This window comes from Sciurus vulgaris (assembly GCF_902686455.1).
Source record: "Sciurus vulgaris genome assembly, chromosome: 19".
Taxonomy (NCBI): Eukaryota; Metazoa; Chordata; class Mammalia; order Rodentia; family Sciuridae; genus Sciurus; species Sciurus vulgaris.
Window position 1 is genome coordinate 20,356,874 of NC_136480.1, and position 18,776 is coordinate 20,375,649.

The following is an 18,776-nucleotide window of genomic DNA, read 5'->3' on the forward strand; positions in this document are numbered from 1 at the left end:
AGATCCACAAATGTGGAACCCACACGTAGGGAACGCCGACTGTACACTGACGGTAAATGGGTCCTAAAAACCATCAACAAATGTTAATGTCTTATAAAACACCCTTCTGTTTTTAACATGGAACACACACAAACCTGTGGTTTTTCTCTTCATTATGTGGCGAGTTTGACTCTTTGCTGTCAGTGCTCTCAGGCAAACCGTTGGTTGTCAAGGGGGCTGATAAAGACACCTTTGGTCGATTCAGAGGCCTGGGTGTTCCAGGCCCATTTATATTAGACCTGTAAGATAAATTGACATCATTTCCTACTTTTGTAAAAAGCCATCCCTCCAAAGTACATGGACACATCACGTAAGTATTTGCTTTAAAAAATCCATGTAGCATATCCTATATCCTCTGTAAAATGTTTAACTGAAAAGTTTACTGAGCCCGCCCGCTATTGAAGATCAGGAAAATGTACGCTCTCTGGACATAAAAATCGAGTCTCACCTATCAGTGTAGCTTGGTGAATTTCCAGGGAACATAACACCATTCATTCGATTTAAACTATTGGAATTGTTTTTTCTACAAGAAAAAGAAAACACTATTACGGATGGTTCAATTCTTTAATTTTTATAAGAACTGTGGGTCTGAAAGGTCGTGTAAGTTCTCACTTCCATAAATCCAGACGACTTCTATGGGAATCGACACCAACACACACTGATGGGTGCAGGGAGCCTGCTACCAGTGAAAGAGACTTGACTTTCGCGCTTGTAGTCCAGATTACTGTGTATTTTTTTTTTTTTTTTTTTTTAAGTCTCTCTGCCAGGAAAAATTACCTTAGGAATTTTCTTAGATTTAGGAACACAGCTATACTTTTTTTTTTTTTTTTCCCCCCAAATTTTTATTAGTTGACGGCAGACCTTTATTTATTTATATGTGGAGCTGAGGACTGAACCCAGCGCCTCACGCATGCTAGGCAAGTGCTAAACCACTGAGCCACAGCCCCAGGTCCCCACAGCTGCACTCTTGAGAGCTCGAAAAACCAAATTCACAGCTGTCACACAAAAAAGCAGAAACAGCTTGAGTTGAACCAACGGATCTCAGTGGAGGACCACCCTCCACCACCCCAGGTGTTGAACACTACTGGCCTCAGTGCACAAAGACCAGGGACACTTAAACCTACAATTCCCAGGATACCCATTCATAACAAAAAATTATACGGTCCAAATCTCAGTAATGCCAAGGTTGAGGAAAGGTACCCTAAACCAAGTCTTTGCTTCACTGTGCAAATGGTGACACTAGAAACTCTTCTTCACCAGAAGAGGAAAGCCACGCAGCAGCTGCTGCAAACCTAGGAGTCACGCCCAACACCAAGGTACTGAGAAGCTCTGGGTGCCATGATGCGACATAAGATCGGCAACTTGAGAATCACGGAAAACTGCCCATCTCTTTAACTCAAGTCTCCTTACTGGTAAAACACATATGTAATATTATTGGTCACAGCATACTTTGGGGACTGGGTTATAAGTTAAAATAAATAAATGTCACTGTGCTTAATTTTATGAAAAAGTGCCACCTATAACAATAATAACTAAATAATGTACTAAAAATAAAGAAAACTATACTTACTCTGAAGAAGGATAAACACAGCTAACAACCATTACGTTCTGCAATAACAAAAAGTGTTGATTTAATGAGAGAAAAGAACAACAACATAAAGGTTAGTCATTTGTTTGTAATTTCTCAAAATCACTCTAGTGGGCTGTTTCCAATCACTCCAGTTTGCTAATAAAGGACAATAAATGGTTAAAAATGAAAACTGGTAACAAAAAATTAAAACAATAACAAAAAGACCAAAAGAGAATATGCTACTAAAACGTTTACTTTTCTCTATATAACCTAGGTTCTCTGGGGCCCTGACATTATGTGCTAGACCTAAGAGTGGAATCATGTTCTTTTCTGAAGACACTAGAGTCAAGAACTTAGGCTACATGTAATGAATTTCTACGAAGAGCCAGATCCAATCCAGAGCTCCTTTTCTTTCATTGCTGTTTTTATTTATTTATTTTTTGGTCCAAAGGATTGAACCCAAGGGCACCTAACCTCTGAGCTACATCCCCAGTCCTTTTTAATTTTTTTTTTTTTTTTTTTTTACTTTGAGTCAGGGTCTCGCTAAGTTGCTGAGGCTGGCCTGGAACTTGCAATCCTCCTGCCTCAGCCTCCCAATCCGCTGGGATCACAGGTATAAGCCACCACACCCAGCCATCATACCCACCAAGGAAAGAGACCTGAACCTCTTCTTTTTTGGATAATATGCTTATAAGAGTAAGTGCTTTGCATTTAAGACCCCTTTCACAGACCTATAATCTAAATTTTACAGAGGAGAAAACTGACAATGTGAACTAACTGGCCCAAAGTCACATAATTATGAAGTATCCCAGTTTGATATGAAGGCAGGGCCCCTGGTAAGATTACTGTGACATCTTGCCTCTTCATGTAGAAATCTCCCAAATGTAATTACCAAAGGTCCTTGGGTTGAAAACAAGTACTTAGGAACCACTGCAGCTTCCTGCCCTTTGGGAGTGTCACTCCATAGGGGAGGGGATGTAAAGGTGCCACAAAACGTCAGCTCAGTAAGGCCCTCAGAACTAGTGGGAGCCCCTTTACTGGTTCCGGATTCCTGTTCCCCGGGGTAAAATACACTGACTTTGAATCAGAACCTCAAAATGAACACCTATGTTTTGGGGTCACCAACAACTGAGAATGAGCAAGATGTTGGTCCCATCTTGGGTCCAGAGTCCCCCTCATTCCTCCCTCACTCTGCATTCCCAGAAGCACCTGCATGTCTGTGTTTACGGGGGGCTTCCTTCCCCATTACAGATCCTCCACCCACAATCAATCCCACTGGCCTCTCTCCACTCAATACTCAATTTCAAAGCTCTCCTCCACCATGCTACAATCCCACAGCGGTAGAACCCTCTAGCATTAAGGCTGCATCATCTGTGGAGCTTTCCAGAACAGGTTAGTATGTCAATATCTGCAATATGAATGCCCACAATAAGAAGCTGCTTTCTCCAAACCTAAAAATCATCACTTCAGGTCCTCCTCTGCTCCTTCACATAGATATCTCTCAAATATAGAACATGATTGGGGGGGGGGGGGGGGGGAGAATAGGGGAAAAACTCAAGGTAAACTAGAAAACCTATTTCAAGAAAAGGTGCCTGAAACAGATCTTACCCAATGTTCTCTGAAATCTATCAGGCCTCAGTTTAACATAATTCCCATAATTAAAATAAATACCTTTTCTACTCCTCTGAGAAATTTGTCTGTTCCTGTATAGTTTCTCCTTGGATCTGTTAGCAATTCACATAGTCGCTGAATAGTAAAAGGGATACTGCAAAAGAATATAATTTTATAGATTGAAGTCATCAGGTACCAGGAAAACAAAGAAAATCACTTATTTTGGTAGCTAAAGCTTCGAGTGGCTCATGTAAAGCTACAAAGGGAAGTGATTTACAAGTAAACAACAAGCACACCTACTCAGTGCTTTAAGAAGCAATAAAAGGAACATCTAACACTAGCAGAGTGCTTCAAAACTGCTCAGAAAAATTCTAATGTAATACTTTAATCTTGATAATTCAACTTTAAGGTAAGAGGGAACACAAAATCAAATTACAATTTATTTACATACAGAAACTTCTCATTCTTCTGCACATGGTCTTTGAACACAACTATAAATGATTTTATTACTTAATAAAACATCATGCCAATGAAAAAGTATTTTAAATACAGTTCTGTTCAATGTTACAATTTTATATAAACCTACATGTTTAATCAAACAATATACACAAACTTAGTATTTTGGTAAGAATCCCACTGTTAACCACTAAATGCTTTTAGCACAATTTTCACTTGATCACAGCAAATACAAAACGCACCTAACATGGAGCAAGAATCATTTTATAACTATTAAGTCTGAGCTCATATTAACTATTAGCATTCATTAGAATTACAGCTGAAGGGCAAAATGGTAAGGACTAGAAATGACGACTGTAGCTACCAAGGACAAGCACATTTCTGGACTTCAGTATGGGACATAGATAGCTATTTATTCTTCTTAGGAAGAAAATCACAAAGCCTCCAGTGCATAATGGACACTCACAACGCCATTTATTTCCCATGGGCAGCTTGGCCCAGGATTTCCCTGCGAGGTGAAGAGTTTGTGAGTAGTAACTGTAGGGCTCCAATCCAGCGGCCCTCATTTCCAATCCTGTGTCTTTTTCACTGCCCCACATATACTTCAGGGGGAAAAAAAAAAAACACTTTATTTTCTAACTGGATAAACTACACTTGGTTCTCATAGTCTTAGCATCATTATTCTTTTGTTTTTTTACATATTTGATGTATAATAAATTTTGAAAATTAAATGTTATTACATGAAAACAAATGTTTTTGTTATCTGGTTTGATTAAGACCAAGAACAGTCTTTTTACTCAATTAGCATTCAAACCTGAAAGTGAGAAAACTTTGTTCTGCACCAAAGGAAAGGGTACAAAGTAAAAGATGAACTATTTTCCTGATACCACAAATATCCAGAAGCAACTAGAAATAGAGAACTTTAAAGTTCATTGAGACTGGTACAGAAAATTCCTGAGTTTCTGACAACATTCTGAACTCTTTTGCAGATCTACTCAGAGTCAAGTACACTGTCAAGATAAAGAATCTTTCAAACATCAGTTTCTCAAGTGTCTGTTCCTTCTTGTATCTGACTGAACATTTGTTTAAGGACAGGACCTCGCTGTGTACATCAGTATGCTCAATACACAATTTATCTGTATACACGCACATACACGAAAGGCCGTATCAGAATTCCCAAATATTGGAGGTGTCACCAGTTCGCTAGCCCCTCTTCCCTATCATCCTTCTTAAAACCTTACATACATGTAACACCACACCTACATGTAACACCACTCTCATTCTTTAAGGTAACACAATAATGAAGAGGGTTTATATATTAACTGAAATATGAATAACAGCCCCAAACATTCAGGTATTCAAACAGTACTTAACTGATAGATAATTTAATGTTAGCCAACTAAAATTCTTTCCCATACCATAATCCTATTCTTTCCTGAAGTATTTTCTTGTAAATAAAATTTAGCTGTAACATTTGAATCCTTTTAAACCTCCTGTTTAAAAAAAATTTACTGTTTGGGGGCTGGGGATATACCTCAGTTGGTAGAGTGCTTGCCTCCCATGCACAAGGCCCTGGGTTCAATCCCCAGCTCCCTACCCCCACACACACAAAAAAACAAAAACAAACAAACAAACAAACAAAACTACCATTTGGGTAAATTTTCTCAAGGAATGCATGTAAAGCTGGATAAGTCACACTACTGGATGTACAGGTGATTATCAACACCGCTTTCAGGGAAGTCGTGTTTGGATGCCGTGCTGGCAACAGCAGCCTGGTGAAGTGGGCATGCACTTCTTCGCCAAGTTTCCAACAGATGGCGCTGACACACCAAGTGTCACCCTCCTCACATGGACAGGATGGGCACAAACAAGCCATTTCCTGTAACTATTCCACCCTTTGGAACATTAAAATAATAGTGCACTAAAAAGTCTCTACACATACAGTTTGTGCTTTCTAATCTATCCTATAAACATGCTATGGCAGAACAAACATGTAAGTAATCAGAGTGACAAGGATAACTGCCAATAAAGTTCGTACACATTGCTATGGAATAGCCTCCATGCCAGGAGAGCAAGCACAAACCTGGGAACAGTTAATCCAAGGCAGGCCATTCAAAGAGATGTAAGAACACACCAGAGAAGCAATACAAACACATTTGCTATGGCCATGGGAAAGGTGCATTTCCTCTGGTTGGCAGTAGAGGGCACACAAATGTTTATTCTAATTCATGAAGATGCTAAGGCTTCCCCCAAATAAAAACCACTAGCTAAAAGACAGACACATGAGTTCAGAAAAATAAAAAAACTGGGGTGGGCGTTGTCTGAAAACATTCATGCCACTCATTCTCAATTAAAGTATGAAGCAGAAGCCTAAAATTGGGGAGGATGGGCAAAGGATGTTCATTAGCGAGGGTGTAAAGTAAAATAAGGCTTCCAGGAAAAATACGTTGGGTTATTTACAACGAAATCGACTTAATTTATTCTGCAATATGTTGGTTTATCTGCCCATATGAAGTGAAAAACTGGGTATACATGAATCTGAAGAATCTGGCGAGCGAGCATTTCAACTGTGTGTGTGTGTATATATATATATATACACACACACACACACACATTTATATATATGTATATATAATATGCATATATATATATATGTATGTATGTGTGTGTGTGTGTGTGTGTGTGTGTGTGTGTGTGCCTACAAAAGTCAATAAAACATTTTACTTAAAAGATTTAGCCATTAAGTAAAGGATCCAAAAAGAAGCAGGTTCTCAAAAGGCATTACTCAAAAATGCTACAGGGAAACTGTTGAGCAGTTCGCTTTCCATGTACAAAGTATAAAGTAAGTGTTAAAACAAAAACCTGGCCAGCCGACCAGGAGACGGTTTCAGTCAGTTTTTTCGCTGCTGTGAATAAAGGATCTGACCAGCACAACTGTAGCAGAGAACAAGTTTATTTGCAGGCTCACAGTTTCAGGGGTCTTAGTCCATAGAAAGCCGGCTCCATTTCTCAGGTTGGAGGTGAGGCTGACCATCATGGTGGAAGAATATGGCAGGGGAAACAGCTCACACTGCCATCAGGAAGCAGAGAGAGAAAGAGATTCCATTCTCCAGACACAAAATACATAAATCCCACAGCCATGCCCCAATGAACTACTCCCCGTGGTTACCAGTGAGTTAATCCCACCAGGGACTAGTACATCAATCATTTCTCCTCTGAACCTTCTTGCATGTCTTACGCATGAGCTTTTTGGTGGGGGACCTCACATCCAAATCGTAACAGGACCTCACTCAAGCTGAATTTGCTTCCAAGGGCTCGTGTTCTTGTCTGGGAAACAGGGACTCTACGTGCTCTCATGTAAGAATCATGAGGCCTAAGTATGATGTGATTTATGTAAGTCATTTAACAATACCTAAAATATTTGAGCAAGTGTAGAGTGAATCTTGGTCCTATCATAACCCTGATCCCATCCACATCTAATGAAGACTGCAGGAAGGCACAAATACTCCAAAGACCAACTGGGGAAAAATAAAGTTCAAGGGAGAACTGTTTTATAATCTCAAGAAAATCAACTAACCATTACTAAGGACCATGCTTTTTTACTAAATATCTTCATTTGATTTGCTGTCCCCATTTATTTAATAAACACACAATACCAAGTCTTACACAAAACTAAAAACTTTGGAAATGCTCACTCCACAAAGCTGTGGGATATCAGAGAACCGTACTCAGTGCTGTTTTTCAAAAAGAGAAATTCTAGGGGCTTGGGCTGTAACTCTGCGGCAGAGTGCTCGTCTAGTAAGGGCAAAGCTCTTGGGCTTGATGCCCTAGCAGTACAAAACAAAACGTGTAACAAAGACCCCCCCCCAAAAGAGAAATTTTAATAAAGCTAAACACCCTTAAACATATCATCCCTGATCAAATTTTAACCTGAGAATATAATTTGACCAAATTTATCTTAAATTGTTTGAATGTTTTCATCACTCATTTGTAAAAATATGCCAAAATATTCTGATCATACATCAAGGAATTCAATTGGAACAAAGACACACAGAAAAACAAATGCACATTTCATTCAGTTGTAAGATAAGAATCAACTTTTTTGCACAACTTTCCTCACAAAAAAACATAAAAGGAACATAAAATATAACACAGATTTTATTTTCTAACTAGTCTGACTTTAGAACTAAAACTATTCAAGTGGAACTCAAATATTTCTTTATCAAAAGTGTAATAGTGGTGTGAATAGGTTCACAGTGGTGTTTATTCTTAAGACACAAAAGTCAGAACACCTTGGAACCCTTTGATGCTCTCTACACTGGACGTAACATGCTCTTTCTGTACCAAGGCTTTAACATTTACACGAACACACACACTTATTAATATACATGTATTTCATAACTCAAAACAAATGTGAAGAATTCTGAGACTTATTGAAAATGTCATCATGAAACGAAAAGTGTAAAGATTTAAGAAAATGAAGGATGGGACTTTTTCAACAATGGCAAGCAATCCCAATGTTGCAAATACGCTGCATCATTCCAAGCCCCCAAACTAATCTACGGTACTTGTCTAAGATTTTAAGCAAGTGAATCATCTCTTTAAGAGTGCTTGCAGGGCTGAGGAGATAGCTCAGTCGGTAGAGTGCTTGGCTTGCAAGCACAAGGCCTTGGGTTTGATCCCCAGCACCACAAAAAAAAAAAAAAAAAAAAAAAAAAGAGTGCCTGCAGTAGTCTAAATTGTTATTTTATTTGGATTAAATATAAATAAAGGAAAAGTTAACTAGTTTTCTGCTAGTTCCTGCTTTTCAATTTTAAGAATTGTATTAGATGGGCTGGGGCTATAGTTGAGAGGTACAGCGATTAGTCAGCATGTACAGATCTTAAGTTCAGTCCTGGCCCTTCAAAAAAGTAAGAGAGTATCACATCAAACTGTATTATTACGGGACAAGGCAAGGTGGGCAAAAAGATTGAGGAGGGACAGATGCTAGATAACACAGATGCTAGATAATGCCAATTCTTACACAATTTTACAAGAAAGAAACGGGTCGAAGGAGTCAGATAGCAAAGGAATGCAAGACTGAGTCCCTCAGTCTCTGAGAAAATCAGAGCTGACTCTAAGGCAAACAATACAAAATCAAAAAAGGATCTATAGGTCATACAGTAGGAAAATCTCATGTGTTCTTTTTAAATAAAGGATAAAGTGGCACCCTCTCAGGTGCAGAAACTTTCAAGACATTCAGGTGTGCACACACATGTAAAACAATCTGGAAAATTTTCAGTGCCAAGTCAACTGGCTAATTATGAACATTAAAATAACTAGAAAAGAAATCTGAAGTCAAATGGACAACAATGCTCAGCAACAAGCAGTGCTTAAAACCTGCTAGAACTGCCTTGTAGATCCCAGAGGGATGTCAGGCATCACGTGGCAGGTACTTTCCCAGACCCTTTCATAAACACACAGCAACACTATTTTTGTTTGTCACGCAGGTGAAACATTTTAGAGCAGTGTCAACAGGAACAGAATTTAAGAGATTAACTCACACTCATCACTCTCTATTCAGAGTAACTCTAAGGACATAAAATGCTTTAACCACTAGGACTGCGAGTTATTTTCTCTACCCTTCAAAACCCCTTTCTGAACCTACAGGAATGAACCATTAGCTACTAGCAGTTAGTTCCTAAGTTACACTCGCAGTGTCTGGGATAGGAAGATGATTTTCACAAGTTGCCTTGGTCTGAGTCAATACATGCATTTTTTTCCTCCTCATTATTCCAAGGGCAGGGCATGAAGTGGCAATAAAGATCTTTTAATTGACCATTCCAGGAAAAATTTTCACTTTGCTTATTTTAATTTTTTGATGTTTCTCACTTAAAATTTTAACTAACCTCAGTTCTGTAGAGCAACTATAATCTATCTTCTATAAAACTTCAAAGTTCAAAAGTAATTTTAAAAGGACAAGACAATGACTTCAAAATTAAAAGAACTTAAGCATCCATCTATGTAATTCTTCGATGTTCTATCAAACCAAATACAAACAGAAACTTTCCTTCCTTCATACACCTGTCTGTTGTACCCACTCTTCCAGGTCTTGTCTGGAAGACTCCGCCCCATCCTCCAGGAACCTACAGCTCAGGACACCAGCAAACAGGTGAATGGAAAACTCCCAGTCACAGAGGAAAGAATTATATCTGAAAATGTATTAAAGTAATTTTGGAAAATGGATAAGCTTTTTGTGGTCAAATACTATGAAGAATTTAATATAGTGCCTTTACAAATTAAAGGCAAAAACAACAACAAAAAACTTAAAAATAAGAATCAGCAAAAGAAAAAAATGGATTATGAAAGAGCAATTCATAAGAGCTACCAGCACATAAACATACTCAGAAAAATAATTAAGAATTACAACATTGGCATTTAATACTCATGGAAGCATAAATGAACACACTGAGGTAGATTTTTAGAGTACTGATAAATTTAACTGAGTATATGATCTTACCTAGCAATTACAATATGAATCACGAATACCAACAATCATACATATATTCAGTATAAGACATTCATCAACAAAAGACATTTATAAGAATGCTCAGCCAGGCGTGGTGGCACACACCTGCAATTCCCAGTCGCTTGGGAGGCTGAGGCAGAAGGATTGAAGTTCAAAGCCAACCTCAGCAAGGGCAAGGCACTGAGCAACTCAGTGAGACCCTGTTTCTAAATACAAAATAGGGCTGGGGATGTGGCTCAGAGGTTGAGTGCCCCTGAGCTCAATGCCTGGTACCAAACAACAACAACAACAACAACATAAGAATGTTCACCGTAGGCACTGCTCATTACAGCCAAAAAAATAAGTGCCCACCACCAAAAGGCACAGGGATGTATAAATTATAACCTGTTTATATAAGAGACAACAATGCAGTCCCTTCAAGAGAGTACACAAAAGTTTTACTGATTATAAAGAAGATAGTAAAACTACAACTAGCAAGTGACATGATTTTATTACATTCTTTTCTTTGGGTACCTACTTCTACAACACTGGATTGTCTATTTAAAAAGTATGAACATACACCACTTCTGTAATTTGAAAGTTAACTTATTACAAATGTGGCAGAGGTGTACTACAAAGGACACCCTCAAACTGGTTAAAAAAGAACCAAATATTTCCTAAGTATTTTTTTTAAAAATTAATTTATAAGTATATTCAAAACATGAAATTGAAAAGATTATAGACATGTTTTAACATAATACAAAGAAAATATAAAGTGAGTTCTTAATCTGTCACTGATTAAGACTTATTTCTACTTGATTAGGGTAAATGAGTCATAAACTCTATTCTGAAAAATAGAATTTAAAAAATTTAGGTTCAAAATACTCAAAAGATGAAAAAAGTTTTAAAAGCAATTATGTTTAAGTATGCTTAGGCATTTAATGACTGTTCAAATCATTTTCTGAAGTAGATAAATTGCTTTGCTTTACAACTAAGAAACTATAAATATTTAGATTATCGAATAATCCTACTACTGCATCTCGTCCAACTTCATTTCAAAGTCTTAAAAATGACATTTGCTATTACCAATTCAGAATTGCAAGTAAATGAGCTTGGTATTCATGAAGCTGTGGTGTAATGTGACTTGCTTCACCTTAACTCTTATTTAGTGGTAGCCACAATTTATTCAAAGAAAAGTCACTACAAGATCTAAGTACTTTGTATTTTATTTACAAATACCTAAAAATATTCTTATTTTGAACACATTCACAGTTCAATAATAAACCTAATGCAACATGTCTAATACACAGGATATGGCTTCTTCTGGGTATGTATTTTTAAGAAAGTTTTAACTCCAACTGGTAAGGAAACATAGACATAGTTACATAATTTCAACAGGACAATAGGGTGCTCAGTCAAGCACTAAGGCAAAGCTAGATGATGAACCTCAAAGACAAAGCTATGTATGACACCTACTAGCCCCAAAGCCAATGCATAAGCATCAGACATTTAAAGCAAAATTCCTGAGCTTTAAAAAGAAGTTACATGACATTTAACAAAAATTATACTTTCTTACTTCAAAAATTTCATGTAAATCAAGCCATTTTTACCTAAAAATACAATCAAAACCCTTCAAATAAAACCTACCTCCAAATGATTTACTTGTTAGCATAAATACAATTCATTACATTTAATATTAGCATTCCACACTCCACACTGTTCACATTAGACAAAATACAGCACCATTCAAATTCACAAGACACTTCCTCCTTTTCAATAAAGGAAAATCTGAAAATATGAAGTTCTAAAAGGAAAGAATTTAAAATCACAATATGAGACACAGCATTATTTTTAAAAAGACCACCTTTATTTTATTGCAGTGTGCCTTTTTAGTGTTTTTAATGTTTTACAAAAGACTAAAAGTAGTTACTTGCTGTTAGGGAGAAAGGGACTCAAAAATTACTAAAAAAAAATTGTTAAGTAGAATACTTTTATAAATTGATATTTTTCATTTTAAAAGATATGTGGCTTCTCTTAATGATACCAAAGTCCTGTACTATATATAGACTTTTAAACCCAAATACACCACAGTAAAGAAAAAACATGAAAACATTCCCTGATAAATTAATGTTTCCATTGCTATACCTATTTAACTGATATTCATAAAAAATCGGTTAAAAAAGATTTAAGGCTAAACATTTTCAATATTTGTAAGCTAAAAATCGCTAACTACTACCAGTTGCTAGAGACACAGAATTCATTCTTATAATCAATTATCAAATGATGACTTATCAAAACTAGAAAAAAAAAATCTATGTTCTGCTAAAAACAAAACCTTTAAAAGTAGTATTAAGTGCATACCCATTAAATCCAGTGACAATTTTCAGAATTCTTTCCTTCATTTCATCAAAGGGAATATATTCCACATTAGGATTGGGAGGACCTCTTGGTTCAGGAGCTGAAGTTCTGAAATCATCCATCACTTTCTCCAGTTTGAAAATAAAATAGCCTTTAAATTGAGACCATTGAATCCTATAAGCAAAATAGGAAACAAAATATATAATACCATGTAACTTCAAAATTCTTGGAATACAAAGCACAAACCCAGAACATACTAACACTAAACTAATTAAATTAAAATGTGAATATTACCGAGAATATCTGCTCAAAAGCATCAGCATGATCAACATGCTCACAAGCTCCAATTCTATAAAGCCCCCAACTCCTCTGACCCAAACAAAACCAAAATCCCTTAAGACCTTTAAAATGATGGCTGAAAGCCAATGGGGGAGTGAAGTCCTTCTAGTATTTAAACAAACTGGTTTCAACTCTCTCAAAACAAAACCAAGCAGGGCGGTGCAACTGTTCCACTGAAGACAGGTCATAAAACAATCCACATCATGATCTCTTCAGCAGCCAGACAATAATGCATACATGGACTAGTGAAGTTTCTAGTCTTCTAGGTGTTAAATAACAAAACAAGCTTTAATTTTTTCATTTCTTTGCAGTGAATATTTTCAGGCTCTTTTGTCATGACATGTTTATATCATTGACATCCAGTCAGTGTGACACAGTAAAAAAAATTACCTATTATTTTTTTACTGTTACCACACTGAATTAACATAAGCACTTTTGTATTCTTCCCCCCCCCCCTCAAACTTCACCACTAATGAAAGAGGGAGTTTCGTGGTGACTCCTGCATGAATAGCTGAATCCCAGGAGATGCAAGTCAGAAGTGTCCCTGTGTCCCCAAGCAGACAGCACCCCATCAGCAGATCCATCTCTTACACTTACTAATAACCGCAATGCTGCTAACCTATGGCACTCTTGTCGCATATAGTGCCCCTGCAAACACTAGGACAAGTTTTCAAAATGCGGTCCAAGAGATCAAAGCTACAGTTATTAAGCAAAAGTTGCCTTTTCACTATGTTGACATCTGCCTGATGGTGTGAAGACAGGGTGCCAGGTAAAAGTGATGGAGATTTAGCACTGACCAAGACAGCAGAACAAGACGGAACTAATGGCAGTAGTCATTACATGCTTTACATCAAATTTATAGTGTTAATTTTAAGAAAAAGTGTTTCACTTGAAAAATCAGGACATGTGGTAAGAGTTCTCTCAAAAAGCACTGAAGTGAGCTGGCCATTTCAAGGGAAACGGACAATATTCGTTGTGAAAAATAAAACTTAAACTTCTAAGCCAAAAACTAAAAAGTCTGGGGAATTTTCATTCTCCACCATGCACTTGGAAAGTTCCTGGTATGTTCCCAAGACCTCATGGAAGCAATCAGTGTTGACGCAGAAGTGGCACCCAAAGCACGAGTGACGGGCCAGTCTGGGCAGATGAGAACATCCTGGAGACGTCTGGTGTGGATGGCAGCACCACACACTTTAGTCACAACAACAAAATTCATGGTATGTATATTTTATTACAATAAAAAAGTCTTGAAAAATAGGTAAAAATGTGATCAGGCATTTTCCCAAAGAAGTTATATATGGACCAACAGGCACATGAAAAAATGTTCGGCACTTCTCTCCATGAGGATGCAATGCAAATCAGAACACTACAGTGAGACACCAGTTTCACCCCTTAGAGTGGCTCCAACAAGGGATGAACGCTATGGTGTAGTGAGGATGTGGAGAAATGGAAATCTCATACACTGTGGTGGGAATGTGGCACTGTTTTGGAACATACCTGGGCAGTTCCTCAAAAGATTAATGGAAGAGTTGACATATGATCCAGCAATCTCACTCTATTAAGTGAACAAACTGTATGGTATGTAAATGTTACCATGATTATAAAACAGCCTGGTGAAGATCATTAAAAGTTATCTGCATAATTTTTCTTCCTTTCTCTAGTTTGGTCAAATATAGTGGTGCAGGCCTACAATTCCAGCTACTCAGGAACCTGAGGCAGGATGCATTCCAAGTTCAAGGGCAACTTAGCGTGATCCTGTTTCAAAATAAAATTTAAAAGATGGGGCTGGAGGCTGTAGCTTACTTGCCTAACACACATAAGGCCTTGGGTTCCATCCCCAGCACCACCATACATACACACACACACACACACACACACACACACTGCCAAATGCTCATACCAAAACATACTGGGGAATGTAAAACTGAAATAAGCCTTACACTTTACATTTAAGTTAAAAATTCTTTCTTTGCAGATTTTTTTTTTTTGGTGGGGAGATGGGAATTGGACCCAAGGGTGCTTAAACACTGAGTCATATCCAGCCCTTTTTATTTTGAGACAGGACCTCACTAAGTTGCTGAGGCTCGCCTCAAACTTGAGATCCTCCTGCCTCAGATTCCCAAGCTGCCAGGCCCAGCTTTTCTTTGCAATTTTAACACAGGAAGTCCCAAGTGTTCAATTCTGTGAATATTTCAATGAAATTAACACCAGTGCATAAAAATAGGTTGGAGATCACAATCTAGACTTTAAACATTTTATTCATATTATCATATCATAATTATTATATTATCTACTTTTACACTATATTTGTTTTTATAGGTGTTTCACATCTGGGACCATGGGACAAAATAGGTCAATAACCACCCACTAATTTATAACGTTTCATGAATTCAGATTACCTTATACACAGGGATTCCCCTCATCCCCCATCTTTCTCCATTAATCACACAACCATAGTATCCAATAAAAAGCACATTAATAGGAACAGTCAGACAAGGGAAATTATGAGGGGCTTCAGACTATGATACTAAGTCATGAGGCTGGAATTAAGTCCCATTCACTGAAAAATTATGTACACAGTGCATTCTGACTTTTACATGTATTAAAATTATTCTAAATTAGATCCAAAAGACACAATTGTGATACTATGCCACAAAAAAGTTTTAGAAGAGCCTCTATTGATTTGAAGATCCATTTTTTTTGTTGTTGTTGCAATACAACTATCTGATGAAAAAAAAAAAACAGGCCAGGAGTCAATCAACTAAAAATATGGCAATAAAAATGATTTTCTTAGGAATGTACTCACTGGAGGAAAATAGAAAACAAAGATAAAACCTTAGTTTTCAATATGAAAGTGAAATTATTCTAAATAGATGAATACTAATGAATTACTAAATGAAACTAATTTTCAACTTCAGAATCAATTTCTCCATGTAAAATATTCCCCTCAAAACGCACACTTACAACTTATATCTACTTTGTGGAAAAAACCTCAAAATTTTACTGAAATTCATTACCCCTTAGTTTTTCAAGTCTCCTTCCCTTTGCTTCCTTTTCTTCTTTTTCCCTCAATTTTCCCCTTTTGTATTTTCTCCTCTAGGAAAGGAACACTAATATATCTTCCTGTTGAGCACCATACTGACCTCTTCCCACAGGAATTCAGAAGTTCATGTTAAACATGTTGTCCTCACAGTTCTCTAAAGGTTAAGGTATTTTCCAAGGGCTCAAGGGCGGAACGATCCATCTTTTCTTTTTCCAGCTGCTTCTACAATTTAGTGACCAGTGACCACAACATTAACTTGTTGTCTCTATACTGTTCCAAAATCTATTATGATTATTTCCTGGGCTGGGTATGTAGTTCAGTGTCATAGCACGTGCCTCGCCTGATAAAGTACTTGGGTTCAATCCCAGCACCTCAAAAATAAGCAGATAAGATAGACAAGTAAAAATTCTGCAATCATCCTAACTGCATTCCACACTGAATTCAAGGGAGGCTAAAATGAGAGCAAGCAGGAGTCTAGGAAAAGTCCTACTACCAGTAACTCCTTCAAAGGGTACTGAATACTGTACCATCTGTAAACATGGAAAGGGAATATGAGAATGAGTGAATGAAAAGCAATCTGCTGGAGCTGATCATTCATGAAAGGTGACAGGCTTATAAAACATTCTTTAAAAGGCAGAGATATGAATTAGGAGACATGCAGCATGAGAGAATTCAGTCTTAATTATGACCGAGGTGAGCAAAATTAATAAATTTAATCTGAATATGGAATTAAACAAGACTGGCAAAAAGCAAAAATAAAACACAGAATCCTGACCATGGTTTAAAGAATAAAGGTTCCTTCTGCATTGTCATATTGTATGACATTATTTTTATTAACTGAACTTGAAAAGAGATAAGTGGAACCCATACATGCTGTCATCCCTCCATACCAGAAGGGGACTAGGTTTTAGAAGACCCACCCTACCCACATGATGTCAAAATCCTCCAATGCAGGGCTGAGACAATAGCTCAGTGGCAGAGCACTCACCTAGCATTGTGAGGTACTGGGTTTGATTCTTAGCACCACATTAAAAAAAATAAACAAAATAAAGGCATGCTATCCATCTACAAACGACCAAAAAACTTCTAGAAAAAATCTACCAATGCTCATGTCTTGTAGTTGCACGTAACCTACAAACATCTCCTGGTACAGTACTTTCAATCACCTCTAGATTACTTATAACTGATACGATGCATAATGATAATCACTCACTGTTATACTGCACTGTTTAGAAAATGACAAGAGAAAGAAGCAGATACAATCCCCCTCTAGAACACATCCATCCGTAGCTGGTGGAACTACAGATACAGGGGGCTGACCATACACAAAGAGCTCCATCTCCACCCCTACTCAAAAAAAAAAAAAAAAAAAAAAAAAAACCTGTTTATAGTTACCAAACAGGTAGGACTTTTGAAGACAAAGCAACTGGGGAAAACAAGGGCTGGGATGTAATGGTGGTAGAGCACTTGCCTAAGACACACAAGGCACTGGGTTCAATGCTAAACACTGAAGGTAGAAGAGACTGGAGGAAAACATGTCTAATTAGTTTACAGAAAGTTCCATATCCTGAGTAATTACAGATGGTGAGCTTTTCACTTTATAGACAATTCTGTGGAAAAAAAAATTACTGATTCAACAATGGCACCATTTAACACTCTTTAAAAAAGTGCACTATTTAAGAGACAAAAAATAAAATTATAGTAACAAGAAATCAAAACAACAGTATGAAAAATCCAAAGTTTAAATGGCCACGGTTTAACACCACCACCAGCAACATAGAAAATGGAGAATAAATCCCAAAGTATCTCAAATCAGGAACATTTCTCAAAATGGGAAACAAGTATTGTTAAGGATGAGAAACTAGAACCTTTGTGCACTGCTGAAGAAAATGTAAACTGGTGCAAGCCACTGAAGAAAACAGAGCCTTAAGAGTTAAACATAAGATCACCACACAATCCAGGAATTCTACTTCTAGAAGTGAAGGCAGGGATTCCAACAACTGTACACCAATGTTCAAGGCGGCATGAGTCACCACTGCCAAAAGGTAAAAGCAACCCCAAAGTCCATCAACAGCTGAATGGACAGTCTTACATAGGCACAATGGAATATTACTCAGCCTTAAAAAGAAATACAATTCTAATACATGCTACAATATGAGTGAATCTTGAAAATATTGCATGAAATAAAATAAGCCAGACAGAAGAACAAATACTGGATGAACCCACTTATATGTGGGATCCAGAAACAAAAATACAGAAAGCAGTTGGGGAGAGGAAGAAATAATGAGGAATCATCGTTTAATGGGTACAGAAGAAGATAAATTTTAGTCCAGGAAATGGATAATGATGATGATGATACAACCACCATTACAAGCACTATGAAAGTGCTTATAATGCCATTAAATTGTACGCTTACTGGTTAAAGTGGCAAATTTTATGTAATATGTTTCGTCACAATAAGAAAGTAAATAAAAGACCCAGAATTAATTAATACAGTTGGCCCTTCATGTCCAAAGGCTTCACACCTGTGGATTCAACAAACGAAAATCAAAATAATTCAGGGGGGACAGACTGCAGAGTGCACACCTGGATTCTCACCTGCTATCACCGAAGAGCCATCTAGGCTCCCATCCACCTCTGCGCCAGGTTCTGCATTTGTTCACCTGCTCACAAGCATCACTTAAGCTGTCACCCTCTCCTATCCACGACATCTACCTCGGTTTTTTACAGATCATTCCCAGCATATGCTATTTTTCCCACCCTGAAATGTCTTTACTCCTCCTTCCCTCCTAGTTTTCACATCAATAAAATTTCCTCTGCAATATCTGTAAAGAACTCCCCTCCCAGTACCTCTCAAATCTACTCCAATCAAC

General features: G+C 37.3%; 1 protein-coding gene across 7 annotated transcripts in view; it reads right to left on the bottom strand.

The window, feature by feature from the left end:
• PPP4R2 (protein phosphatase 4 regulatory subunit 2) overlaps nt 1-18,776 on the bottom strand; it is a 44,030-nt gene that overhangs the window by 5,214 nt on the left and 20,040 nt on the right. For 4 of the 7 annotated variants that reach the window (XM_079122614.1, XM_079122619.1, XM_079122615.1 and 1 more), the window contains 5 exons: nt 12,525-12,695; nt 3,281-3,374; nt 1,610-1,647; nt 488-562; nt 135-278 (listed from right to left, as the gene is read on the bottom strand). In XM_079122614.1, the coding sequence (XP_078978740.1) occupies nt 135-278; nt 488-562; nt 1,610-1,647; nt 3,281-3,374; nt 12,525-12,695 (522 nt within the window). Of the gene's footprint in view, nt 1-134; nt 279-487; nt 563-1,609; nt 3,375-11,810; nt 12,696-18,776 lie in introns of those variants that run through there. The other 3 variants (XM_079122617.1, XM_079122618.1, XR_013760962.1) reach the window with 3 other exon arrangements.